The sequence below is a fragment of the Microcebus murinus genome, chromosome 3 (assembly GCF_040939455.1).
Source record: "Microcebus murinus isolate Inina chromosome 3, M.murinus_Inina_mat1.0, whole genome shotgun sequence".
NCBI lineage: Eukaryota > Metazoa > Chordata > Mammalia > Primates > Cheirogaleidae > Microcebus > Microcebus murinus.
This window is the reverse complement of record NC_134106.1, coordinates 101,404,931-101,418,899: the sequence shown is the minus strand read 5'-3', so window position 1 is coordinate 101,418,899 and position 13,969 is coordinate 101,404,931. Positions and strand designations below refer to the sequence as shown.

Genomic DNA, 13,969 nt, shown 5'->3' with positions numbered 1-13,969 from the left:
ACCGAGCCCGGCCTGTAGCTGTTTAATTCTTAATATTGCTTCTCTCACCAACTTCTCCCCATGCATGTTCCCTAACATGTAAAGTCTCCGTTCTCCACAGTACTAGTACTACTGATCTCACTCTTGCCTTCCACTACAAGCAATTCATTGATAAATGCTATTAATTATATTTCCAAATTATCTTCTCTACCTCCATTCCCTGATTCCATAAGGTTAGATGAAGCTCTCATGACCACTTATACATGCTGCTTCCTAAACAGGCCTAATATACCAGAGTAAGCAAGAGACAGCAACAGACAGAATACTTCTCCTTGTGTGTTCTCATTTAAGTCTCATTAACAATCCTGAAGTCAGCATTATTTCCATTAACAAGGGAAAAATGAAGATCAGAAAGTCACAAAGTAGGGTTGTCCCCCACTTCTGATTCCACATTGATCAACTAAGGTTAAAGATAATAAGCCCCATATATAAATAAATAAGGAAGTCATATTTTATTCCATAAACCACCTATCTTCCTTGCCTTCCCCAAATAATGACTTTCCCCCAATAGATAACATAAATTATCTTTTCCCAGTAAACAAATTACCTATTGTCATTTAATGTTTCAGAAAAATCACTTCTTAACCTGTACATTACTTTTCAGCAAACCAAAACTGTTGAATCCTGAGGATGAAATACTGTAATAATCCAACTAGAGATTATGAAGCAATACCATAAGGTTTTAAAAAAAACAGGAAAATCTGTGTTAATAGCTCTACATAGTCGTCAAATCCAAACTCTTAAAGAATTGTAGGCCAGGCGCGGTGGTTCATGCCTATAATCCTAGCACTCTGGGAGCCAGAGGCAGGCGGATTGCTCGAGGTCAGGAGTTCGAAACCAGCCTGAGCAAGAGCGAGACCCCATCTCTACTATAAATAAAAAGAAATTAATTGGCCAACTAATATATACAGAAAAAAATATATACAGAAAAAAAATTAGCTGGGCATGGTGGCGTATGCCTGTAGTCCTGGCGACTTGGGAGGCTGAGGCAGGATTGCTTGAGCCCAGGAGTTTGAGGTTGCCGTGAGCTAGGCTGACGCCAAGGCGCTCACTCTAGCCTGGGCAACAAAGCAAGACTCTGTCTCAAAAAAAATAAAAATAAAAATAAATGTAAGCAGCTCAAGATGTAAAAGAAAGTTTAAGATTGAAAAGAAATCCTTAATTCTAAGTAAAAATTTGAACTTTGTGGGGGGGATCAAAGTTGAAGGGGACTCATTCTACCTGTTAATTTTTTCCTTTTATCCATCAATGCTTTGATTTGGTTCCAGTATTTCTCTAAAATTAATTCTACTGGCCTGGTCATTACACTCAATAAGCTCTTTATTCTGAAAGAGAAATACTATTATCCTGGGTCAGCTCTCTTAACTTCTGGACAACCTCCTAGGGCCTAAGATTTGTGCTATTTTCATAGCATCCTTCTGACTTGAGCCTTGTTGGTCAGATCACTTCTCACTTGACCTGTCCAGTTCACTGACTCAAAAGCACTGTTCACATATTATTCTTTCACAGGCAGAGTTGCAGAGAAAATTCTTTTGTTTGTTCAGGTTGCATGTAAATGAGGGAGGGAGAAGGAAAGAAAAGGAGAGAAAGAGGGGATTGGAATGAGAGAGAGAGGGAAGAGAGCAGAGCGAGAACACTTGAGTGCATAAGAACAGGGGAAAAAAAAGAAAAGAAAAAGATTGCTTTAGGGAGTGTCAGAGCTACCAAGTTGAAGAGAAATAAAAGAGAGCAATGGAGTATCTAGCAGCCATAAAAGGGCAACTGTCCACCTCCTAACAAACCAAATCTGGTCAATCCCAAATATGGAAATGTTTTGGTTGAAATCAAGGCTTTTCATCTGTGGGATATGAGCATAAATCACAGTCAGTCTTTCCCCATAAATAATCTCACACTTGGATTAACTACCATCGTGAGAAAAATCAGTTGAATTATTATGTAAACTATTTCTAAGTTATGTTCCCTCAAAGTCCAGGTATTCCTTAAAAATCAAACTAAAATGAAAAAAAATTAAGAATAAAAAATATTCCAGTACCGGGCAGGGCGCAGTGGCTCACACCTGTAATCCTAGCACTCTGGGAGGCGGAGGCAGGCAGATTGCTCAAGGTCAGGAGTTCGAAACCAGCCTGAGCAAGAGTGAGACCCCATCTCTACTATAAATAGAAAGAAATTAATTGGCCAACTAATATATATAGAAAAAAAAAATTAGCCGGGCATGGTGACGCACGCCTGTAGTCCCAGCTACTCGGGAGGCTGAGGCAGGAGGACTGCTTGAGACCAGGAGTTTGAGGTTGCTGTGAGCTAGGCTGACACCACACCACTCACTCTAGACTGGGCAACAAAGCGAGACTCTGTCTCAAAAAAAAAAAAAAAAAATTCCAGTACTTTCATTGTTATTCTAGAGTTTCAGTCTCTAAAATAGAAATAAATGTTAATTTTAATAATCTGAAAAGCTGTTGTGAACACTGAGTTAATTACTAGGTGAGGGACACCTTGTAAACACAATGCTCATTAAATGTTAGCATAACGACACACTCAGATTTTCTCAGCCTTTAGATTTACCAATCCCCAGCTCACAAGAGTTCAGTGATGACAAATTTGTAGAAATTAAGATCATTTCAAAATAAGATTACCTCCTTATATATCTGGTTATTCTCTCCACTTGTATATTAAAAGGTTGGTAAATAAGAGTATGGTCTTTTCTGCCATGACAGGATAGATGCATGTCTTAAAAACCCAGTATTATCAAAAGCTCATTCACTTGACAAATATTTACTTAGTACTTGCTAAGAGTATTCACTGTCCCAAGAGCTGGGGATACAGAAGTCAACAAAATAAACAAAGTCAACAAAGTAATCTGTTAATGGGGATGGGGGAAGGGGAAGGAGTAGGTTTGAGGGCTATAGCAAGCATTGAAAATTGGCTCCCTACAGAGCAAAGAACAGTGTTTATTTCAAATGTGAATGCTTTCAGTGGGTCTTACCTGTTCCAAATCGTCCCTGTATTATAAGAGTATAGTTTATTTATGTTAACTGTGTCTGGCCTGTCCCTGCCACTGGGCTAGAATTTCTCATTCACAAGAAGGCTAGTTTTTCCACAGTAATTTCAACAATAAAGGAGTTTTAATAAACTTAAATTCCATGCACATTTGATTAATCTAGCTGTTTAGTTGCTACCACACCAACACCTTCTACATACATTTTTTTTTTTTTGAGACAGAGTCTCACTTCTGTTGCCCCAGCTAGAGTGCCGTGGAGTCACCTTAGCTTACAGCAACCTCAAACTCCTGGGCTCAAGCAGTCCTCCTGCCTTAGCCTCCCAAGTAGCTGGGACTACAGGCATGTGCCACCATGCCCGGCTAATTTTTTTATATGTATATATATATTTAGTTAGCCCATTAATTTCTTTCTATTTATAGTAGAGACAGAGTCTTGCTCTTGCTCAGGCTGGTCTCAAACTCCTGACCTTGAGCAATCCACCTGCCTCAGCCTCCCAGAGTGCTAGGATTACAGGCGTGAGCCACCACGCCCAGCCCTCTACATACATTTTTAATCCCTCCATCACCCTTGTGGTGTCATCTCTGGGCAATGATCTCAGTCTGGGGCCAACTAAACTAGAATGTAGCTTAGCTTCCTTCTAAAGTACACTCTAGAAGGAGAAATCTACCGAAGAAAAAGGATACAAGTTACTATCATGTATGATGGATAACCAAAGGAAGAGACAAAGATTTAAAGAAACAAATGCCACAAAGAAACAAAATGAAATCTTGTGCTTCCATCAGGATAACCAGTATGAGGTGGAAAGTGGTGATATAAGACGGTAAAAATAATCAATCTCCTTATTATGACAAAAGGCCAAACAATGCTGTTGAAAAGTGTAGGACGAATTGGATAATCTGGGAGAAGATAAAGGTTTGGGGAGAATGGGGAGGAATTTGGGGAAACAAAGTAATAGAAAAAAGGCATTCAACTCTTCTACACGCTAAATCCTTATGTGTCTGCACACAACTGTACAAAGACAGGCAACCATCATCAGTTAGTTAACCCACTGATTGGGAGATTACTGCTTTATCTTCTGCAATTTCAAAACCTATTTTCTAAGGAGCATATCATGCCCAATTCAGAGAACTAAAACTATGTACTTGAATTCAATTTCCAAGAACTTGCAGAAAAAGATGAATTATGCTTATTATCTTTTGTCCTCCTCTTTTGGCAAAGAATTCTTCTATTTTCCAAATCCCAAGTGTAGAAAACTAATGTACAAATTCCATTGCTATGAAACAATTTACCAGAAGTCTTCATCCTCTTACTGTTTTCTAGGGAAGAAGAAACTATATTTTAGACACAAACTCAAAACATACATACACTGATACTGCCCTACTTTGAAGCCTCATTTATTTAAAAATATTCACTAGAAACTCTGTGATCATCCTCAATAAATGTGTAAAGCAAATATTAATATCTGCTGTTTTGAGGACACGGCAGCAGTCACAGGCACTAATCCAAGTAAAATAAAATTTTAAATATTATTGAAATACTGACAAAAACAAGTTCTACACAAAACAAGTTCTAACATTTAACTACCTTAAATATTTCTAATATATCTGATTTATGCTTAATTTTTTTGCCACATTAAACTTTACTTTTACCTTCTAAATTAAAGAAGCACCTATTATATGACCAGGTCCTAACATATAAAGAATGAAAAATGAATTGAGTGGGGTTTACTGTGGATCATCAGTTTTTTTGTAATTTTTTTAAATGCATGGGTCTCTTCCATCAATTCAAAGCAAGAGTAAATTCTTCCACAACTATGAAATATTATAAACTTCTCACCTATGAAATTTTAAATATTTACCCGGGCAAACAAAAACACACACATACCCTCACAAAAGAATAAAGCAAAAAACTAAAAACAAGCGGTTTCATACCTCATCAACTATTCCTCACCATCAGAGATAAGGCTATTGATCTGATAATACTTTCCTTAGATATATCTGAAGGCTTATATGGTTGAGGTCAGTTTGGCAGTAAGGATTTGTAAGACTAAGTTTCATATAGTTTCCCAGTTGATCATTACTAGAACTTAGGTCTCTGCAATCCAGTACCTAAACATACCATTGACACAAGCGTTTTATATAACTATATTGTGTGACACATTCATGACATTTTCTATTCTGTTTTTTCTGTTTCATTTACTTAGAGGGAGGAAAGAGAATAACTTCTTAAATTGATTCCAGAATGTGCTACCAGTGGCAGTTTGAAAACCACTGATCTATGAGTTGATAAACACCAGAAAGTATGTCAAGAGGCAGAATATGAGATCACTCTACTTAATAAAACAGTCTTGGTCAATGCCACTCAAAAGCTACTGCTGTTAGGCTCTCCTATTCTCTTCTACTCCACACACAGTCTACTGTAATAAATTTTACTTTAAAGAAAAAGGATGGCAAGGGGAACCTTGAAGGTGATGTAGGGGATATGGCATACCCCTAAGCCACACACTGGAACTTATCCTGGTCACTACTTTTCAACAAGGCAAAACAATACAAGACAATATCACTTCTTAGGGACATTTGTGACTAAGGGAGGCATACTCTTAGTAGAACTAAACCCAATCGATAGCCACATAAACGTGTATATGTTTTGTTTATTTCAATCTTTTTTAAAAACTGAAACAGAAGTTTTAAAAAATATATTCTTATAATCCTAGCACTCTGGGAGGCCGAGGCGGGAGGATCATTTGAGCTCAGGAGTTTGAAACCAGCCTAAGCAAGAGCGAGACCCCGTCTCTACTAAAAATAGAAAGAAATTAGCTGGACAATTTAAAAAATATAGAAAAAATTAGCCAGGCATGGTGGCGTGCATGCCTGTAGTCCCAGCTACTTGGGAGGCTAAGGCAGGAGGATTGCTTGAGCCCAAGAGTTTGAGGTTGCTGTGAGCTAGGCTGATGCCATGGCACCCTAGCCCAGAAAAAAGAGTGAGACTCTGTCTCAAAAAAAAAAATAAATAAAATAATACATTCTTTTCTACATTCAGTGTACTGATATTTTTCTATTCTAATACATGTTTTAATGCTGGTCATAACCCACTAAATTGATTTATTGACCCACTAATCAATGTGCTGAAACCTGCAATTTAAAAAAAAACAGGTTTAGAGAACACACAAATCAACCTAACAGGATAAGAGGATCATAGATAAAGAAGCACTCTTCAGTGGCCACCTTCTTTCACTCATGAGAAAAGACCCAAATGACTGAAAACATCAGTCAAATAGTGATGGCTTCTTTTACTCTAAAAGAACATAGGAGAAAGTATAAGACTAAGGATAAAATAAATGTAAAGCACCACCCCTCCTACCCCAATGAGGTCCTGATCTGGCATTTAATAATCATCACCACCGGATATCTAAGAGTGCTTAAATGCCCAAACCTGCTCTAAGTGCATGTGTACCATTATCTATATATCTCTAATATATAAATTATATGATTGTATAATAATATGCATATAATTATCATTTTAATATATAAATTTATGGCTTTTTCTAGGTCATTCTTACAACTGGTCACGATAACAAGGTAAACATATTTGAAACACAAGTCACGTGACCCAGAGTCTAAGCGCTTAACCACAAAGCTATAAACTCTTCCAAAGAGAACAGTTCAATCCCAACTCTAGCTGTGCATCAAAAAACTTCTGTGAAGTTTAAAAAAAAAAAAATGGATGCTCAATTGCTACCCACAAAAAGAAATGATACAGTTGAAGTAGCAAATATCATAGAGAAACATATTTTGTAAACAATGCACTGAACACTCTCTTGAAACCATTATGTCCAAGAATATCTTTTTGGGGGGCAGATACTATTCTGTGCCATCAGTCATAAAATTCCTGATTGAACTGAATGATTGCCTTGGCTAATAAGCAGATGACTCCACACCGGAACTTGATTAGATGACTATCATTTGGGACTAGAATTTAATATAAAGCAGTTTTGTCCTAGTTTTAATAACTAATTCCATTAATAATTTAACTGCTGACATGCCAAAAGGATCTTAGCATAAGGTAGCACAAATGATAAAAATTATGGACTGCTCCAGTGTATTTCTATTAAATTTATCTACCCATGATTTAAACCTCTGCTTTCCTAATACACTTTCCTTCATTGCCTAAAAGATAAAGAATTCTGGCCAGGCGCGGTGGCTCACGCCTGTAATCCTAACACTCTGGGAGGCCAAGGTGGGCGGATTGCTCAAGGTCAGCAGTTCGAAACCAGCCTGAGCAAGAGTGAGACCCCATCTCTACTATAAATAGAAAGAAATTAATTGGCCAACTAATATATAGAGAAAAAAAAATTAGCCGGGCATGGTGGCGCATGCCTGTAGTCCCAGCTACTTGGGAGGCTGAGGCAGGAGGACTGCTTGAGCCCAGGAGTTTGAGGTTGCTGTGAGCTATGCTGACACCACGGCACTCACTCTAGCCTAGGCAACAAAGTGAGACTCTGTCTCAAAATAAATAAATAAATAAAAATAAAAAATAATAAATAAATAATAATAAGAATTCTGAACCTGATGTGACATTAATGAGTTCAGTATTCTGAGTTGGTTCACTTCTACCATCCTATAAAAAAAATTAATAGCAAACACACAGCACAAAAATTAGTAGGTTTCCAAGACTTCAAATAATTAAGAAATAGTTTTGACTATATCACTCAAAATTTTATAAATATAAAAACCTCAAAGATTTTTGATGGCTAAGTGGGTATTATGAAGCCTAGAATTACCTCTACTAGTAACCTCAAATAACAGCAAGACTATATACCACAAACAGAAGAATGATTAAATGTATACATACATTCATGAATAGACAACAATCACAATATTAATTTTAAAAATTACTCATTTTCCTCAAGAGAAAATTCCTAAAATTTGTCTTAAAAGACAAAACTGTACTTTAAATGGCCCAAATAAGAATTGTTTTGATTGGTTAAATTAATGCCCCAACTATTTCCTCTTCTGGCTATGATGAGAGTACTGCAGAGAACTAGTCTATGATGTAAACCAGAAAGATAATTACAGACTAACACATGTATAACCTCTAAACTATTTGGTAAAAAAGATTATAGCCCATTACTATTAAAATCTAGGGAAAATATCTACCCCAGTATCTTCTGTAACCATGTCTCAAAAAAGGAAACAGAAAATTCACTCAAAAACTTTGTGATTTTCTAACAAAAAAATACTACCATAAATCCATAACCACATCTTCAATCTAAATAATAAAATATCTTAAAATATGCAATAATTAAATATAGAATCATGAGCATTCATTCTACCCATGACCTTGGGGCCACTGGGAAATTTCCAAAGCATACCTTTTAATCCACGCCATGGTACTTCAAGAACATGTTAAGGTAAGTCCCAGCTTGGAACACTTCGATGCACCTCAAAACACCTCAGCCAGTGTATCTGTATCATTCTCCTTTCCTTTTGAGATCATAATGGTTCCGAAGAACTATAATGCTTCCATTTGAATGATAGTTTCATAATTTCAATGACTTAAAAACAAAAACAAAAAATAAGGACTTAAGTGTTGGTATGTTAAGCCACTAGTGCATTGTGTTAACTGCTGCCATGACTAAGAAAAACAAAAAAGTTGCTGCTACTATTATGTAACACTGTCATTTTTAATGTGAACCCTCATATGAGTAAGGAATAGTGGCCCAAAGAAGTGGCCCAACTGACAGCCCTTGCTTTATCGAAATCTTTCCAATAAAATGCCACAAAACTATTTGCCCCAACTGTTTCTTCAGTTTTCCAGGAACAAAAATAACCTAAAAGACAGGTATGAAGACTTGCTAGGCGCCAGGTCTACTCCTGAATGACCAGTATTCTATTCTGTGTTGAAAGAGAGGAAATCGCCCACACACCTGTCTAAAAGGGAATTAAAATTGGTTAGCAGGACAAGAGTTCCTTTAAATAATGCTTCTCCTGATGTTAATGTTACTGCATCATGTTCATTCCATGGAAGTCATTAAATTGAAAAGAGCTCTAGTTTCTATAAATAACATGCCCATGCATATAAATGAACAGATAGATGGCTAACCACCAAGTTTTACTGCTGCTCTGTGATTGCCTTGGCAGGTATCTGTCCCTCTTTTCTCCTTACCCCACCTTTCTTACCTAAAAACAAAAAAATTTTGATTATTAAAATGATACTGTAATAAGTATATATATATATATCTAAGAACTCACACTGCTTTTGCTACAATTTTGGCACCATGTATTAATAGTTTTAAGAAAGAATAGTCCAGCTACACAAAGAAAGTAAAACTGATAACTTATCAATAAATACATACATTTACTGTCATAAAGCAATTAAAATTACTTTAGTATGACTGATCAAGAAATTTTTAATAAAGGTAAGCCATAAAAAGGGCTTCCAAGAAAAGCAATAGGCAAGAAAGGTTCTGTTATACTCTAGGTATGTGAAACAGCTCCTGTAAAGAATGGAAGATGATAAAGTTTTCTGCTAGGATTAAATAGTATGTGCTGAGAAAGTACAACTATTTCCTGTTTGAAAGGGTGGATTTAACTGATGAAAATCTTTCAATCCACTGTCAGAAAAATTACATATTTCTAAGATTTAGATTTATTGCAGGTTGTGGGGAATGCAGATTACAAAATGTAGGTCATCCTTCAGAAAGCTGATAATTATGGTAGAATTACGTATAGGAAAGAACTCTTATAGAATAGGTGGGAAGAAACTAACGAAGAACAGAAACAAGGGACCTGGTCCAATGAAACCCCTCTCTGCAGCCACAACCATCTTTTCAAACTTATGATTTTAGCACAATAGTCCAACACTATGACCCTTCCCCACCCCTGGTTAAAACCACTTAATGGCTGAATGTGTGTGCGCGCACACACACACACACACAGACAGCCTCCTGGAAGGACATCACATTGTTTCCTACATTCTGCTCTTGCCAAATAATTATATCCCACATGCAACCACTAGGTTAATGCTTTTGAAGCACAATTCTTCCCTTGCACAGAAAAAATAACATTAATCACTGGGAAATAAATCAGGATATAAATAAGTTGGATAACAAAGAATAAAAGCCTAGGTCTGAAACATTTACTCATTACCTCATTTAATTTTCAGAACTCCATTTTACAGAGGAGAAAACTGAACCTGATGCATGAAAACATAGGTAGTAACACAAAAGGCATATGACTTAAATCTAGATCTTTTAGCTGGAATTTCAGAGTTTTCTTCAACCATAATATTGTTACAGAATATTGCTGTGGGAGGCGGTACTGGCCCTAACATATGTTGACAATATGTCAAGTACTCTGCTAAATAAGCACTTGTTGGCATTTTGCTTCATCCTGATCTCCTTTTTTACAGGTGAGGACACTGAGGCTCAGAGATTTACCGTGTTTCCCCAAAGAGATTTACTGTGTTTCCCCAAAAATTAGACCTACCCATAAAATAAGCCCTAGCAGGATCTCTAAGCATTTGCGCAATATAAGCCCTACCCTGAAAATAAGACCTAGTGATGGAAGTGGCTACACAGCCTATCTGCACAACCCATACATGTCGTCGCCAAGCAGTAAAAAAGACGAGCAGTCCTTCTCATCTGTCCCATGAGTGCTCTACTGCTCTACATGAGAGATTGGGGCCCATGGTTCTAAAGGAAATAGAGTCACAAGAAATTCAGGATGGAATTCGGGGTTTGGAGAGTTATGATGATGTTCCAGAAGAAGACAACTTAACTATATTTGAATAAATGTAGATTGTTGTACCGTACTTAAAAAAAAATAACACATCCCCTGAAAATAAGCCCTAGGGTGTCTTCTGGAGGAAAAATAAATATAAGACCCTGTCTTATTTTCAGGGAAACACGGTAAGTAAGCTATTCAGTATCACATATAAAAGTGACAGAACAGGCCAGCGTGGTGGCTCACGCCTGTAATCCTAGCACTCTGGGAAGCTGAGGCAGGCGGATTGCTCAAGGTCAGGCGTTCAAAACCAGCCTGATCAAGAGCAAGACACCCCCCCACACACCCACCCCCCCACTCCACCCCACCCCCCACCCCATCTCTACTATAAAAATAGAAAGAAATTAATTGGCCAACTAATATATATAGAAAAAATTAGCCGAGCATGGTGGCGCATGCCTGTAGTCCCAGCTACTCGGGAGGCTGAGGCAGAAGGATTGCTTGAGCCCAGGAGATTGAGGTTGCTGTGAGCTAGGCTGATGTCACAGCACTCACTGTAGCCTGGGCAACAAAGTGAGACTCTGTCTTAAAAAAAAAAAAGAAAAGAAAGAAAATTTCTAATTACAGAGACTAAAATTATTATTCCATATTCTAACAGTGTATGGGTAAAACAATAAAGGCGATTTAGCTATGAACAATAATTACCTGATGTTCTCTCACCACAAAAATACCTGTCTCAAACCTATAGATTAGAAATAATATATTTAATAGATAGTATTAATGGAGTGTTTTCTACAAACTAAGCATCTCATTTAAACTACCAAGTACATTCTATTAGCTTATCTTTTAAGATGAGGCTGAAAGAAATTAATAAAGCTAAACAGCTGTCCTATAACTTTAACTTTAGCCATCATAGAAAGAACTACTTTAAGAGTCTCCCAGGACTTCTCTGGATCCATTGTTTTAATCTTCCTTTACCTTTCTTCATACATATTTTGTATTCTCCTCACGTTTTCCAATTTTCAAATGCCAACTGTTATAAAAGTTTGATATGTAGCATTTTGTGTGTATGTTTTAATAGGAAAGGAACATCAAGGAAAATCTTATGTTGATGAGTTCCAAAACATAACACATTTTGCTGAGGTAGAATTCTGTTAAAATTAATAGAAGTCACAATTTCAGACTGTGTGCCTACAATTATATACAACACTAATAAATAGAAATTGACTACAGAGAACTTGAAAAGTGAATGTGTTTTCTAGGTAGTAATTAATTTTTCAACAAGATAAAGGAACCCTGATATAACTATTCTCATCTCACTGTTCTCATTTTAACTTAAATTGGAAATTTTGGCTACCACAAAATTATCAGGATTTTGGAGACAGTTTCACAACTGACAAGTAACACCAACTTGAGAACAACTCACTCATCCCCTATTTTACGATACCTACATCACTTAAATTTTTTCATCAGATGTAGGGGTTATTTTATTTCATTTAGCCAACAAATCAATTTCTTTCAAAACAGTTCTTTAGCCAATCAGACTAGGACATGTATTACACCTTCTCTGTATTTTATATATATCACTTAATCTTCACAATAATCCAATGACTATATATTAAAAACCTCAGGTCTTCTAAATCCTGTTAACTTTATACTACGCCCTTGACCATTATAATACCTCTAGCAGGATACACAGTTTATGTCATTTTTCCAATAGTGATTATATTTACATTGTATAATTTAAGATCTTCTGTAATCATCCCTGTAGCAATAAGAACTATTTTCTAACAATGAATCTATAAGAGTACAGTGGTTTGTAGAGTTTTATCAAACTCAATTTTATTATATTCAATCTTCAAAAACCAGGCAATTGACTGTCCCATCACTAAAAAATCTAAGAACCCCTTGCCTAAAAAGAAACAAACCAAAAATCACCTGAACATAGGAAACCCACGTGTACACCTATAGACTAACAAATTTTAAAATGTGGTATATGCATACAATGGAATATGAGTCCACTTTAAGAATAAAGGAAATTATGACATGTGCTACAACATAGATAAACCTTGAAGACATTATGGTAAGTAAAATAAGCCAGTCAAAAAAGACAGATATTTATGACTCCACAGAAAGAATGGCTGTTACCAGGTATGTGAGGAAGGAGGAAATGAGGAGTTACCATTTAACAGGTTTGGAGTTTCAGTTTGGGCAGCTGAAAAAAGTTGTGGAGATAGATGGGCAGGATGGTTGCACAGCAATGTGAATGTACATAATGCCACTCAAGTATAGTTTTAAATGGTTAAAATGGCAAAATTTTATATTATGTATATTTTACCACAATAAAAAAGTAAATATACCTGATGAAATACATACATTTTCTAAATTTTTCCCTAGTTTTACAAACCCAAACCTAGTTTTCTTCCCATTTTTGTTACGTTTCTAAGTGGTACTGTCTATCCACACAGACAGCCAAAACATTCAACCGTTTTCCTTCCCATCCTAAGCCAAGTCTTACAAATTGATTTTAACTCTAACACTACTTGAGTATGATACCTTTCTTTCCTTTCTAATGCTACTACCCTCTTCCCTGGTGGTCTAGTGGTTAGGATTTGGTGCTCTCTAATGCTACTACCCTCATTAAGTTTTTCCTTATGGCATACAATCGTTGTAACAGTCCCACAGCCAATTTCCTATTCTCCAAAGCCTAGCCGGCACAATTATCACCAGCTGCTCTCTTGAAATAAAGCTCCTGTATAAAACCTTTAGAAAGGCCCCTATTGTCTACTCAAATTTAAAAGTTCTAAGCAACACATTAAAAAATACTTTGTTATCTCATCCAAGCTTCCTTTCTGGACTCACCTTCCACAAGACCCTTCAGCTTCCTACACCTCCCTCTCTCCTCACCACACCTCGCAGGCTCTCCTGCCTCCATGCTTGCGTGTACACTTTCTCCATCTGTGCAGAATCCCCTTCCTTTCAACTTCTATTGAAATCTGTTCAACTCTCAGAAACTACTATATATGGGTGTAAGTTAACTAAGCTTTTGGAGAAAAATTTGGCAGCATTTATTAAAAGTAAAAATGTACATATCCTGCAGCCAGCAATTCTACTTCTAAGTATATGTCTTACAAAAATACTCACACATATGTGGTACACAAAGATATTCACTATAGTGTTGTTTCTAAAAAAGAAAAACATCTAGTTGGA

At 36.5% G+C, this 13,969-nt stretch overlaps 1 protein-coding gene across 7 annotated transcripts in view; it reads right to left on the bottom strand.

Moving 5' to 3' along the window:
- RBPJ (recombination signal binding protein for immunoglobulin kappa J region) overlaps positions 1-13,969 on the bottom strand; it is a 223,378-nt gene that overhangs the window by 51,744 nt on the left and 157,665 nt on the right. For 3 of the 7 annotated variants that reach the window (XM_076001151.1, XM_076001152.1, XM_012754621.2), the window contains exon 2: positions 8,407-8,589. The exons of the other annotated variants lie outside the window; for them this stretch is intronic. In XM_076001151.1, the coding sequence (XP_075857266.1) occupies positions 8,407-8,423 (17 nt within the window). In that variant the 5' untranslated portion in view covers positions 8,424-8,589. The remainder of the gene's footprint in view (positions 1-8,406; positions 8,590-13,969) is intronic. 7 annotated transcript variants of the gene reach the window in all.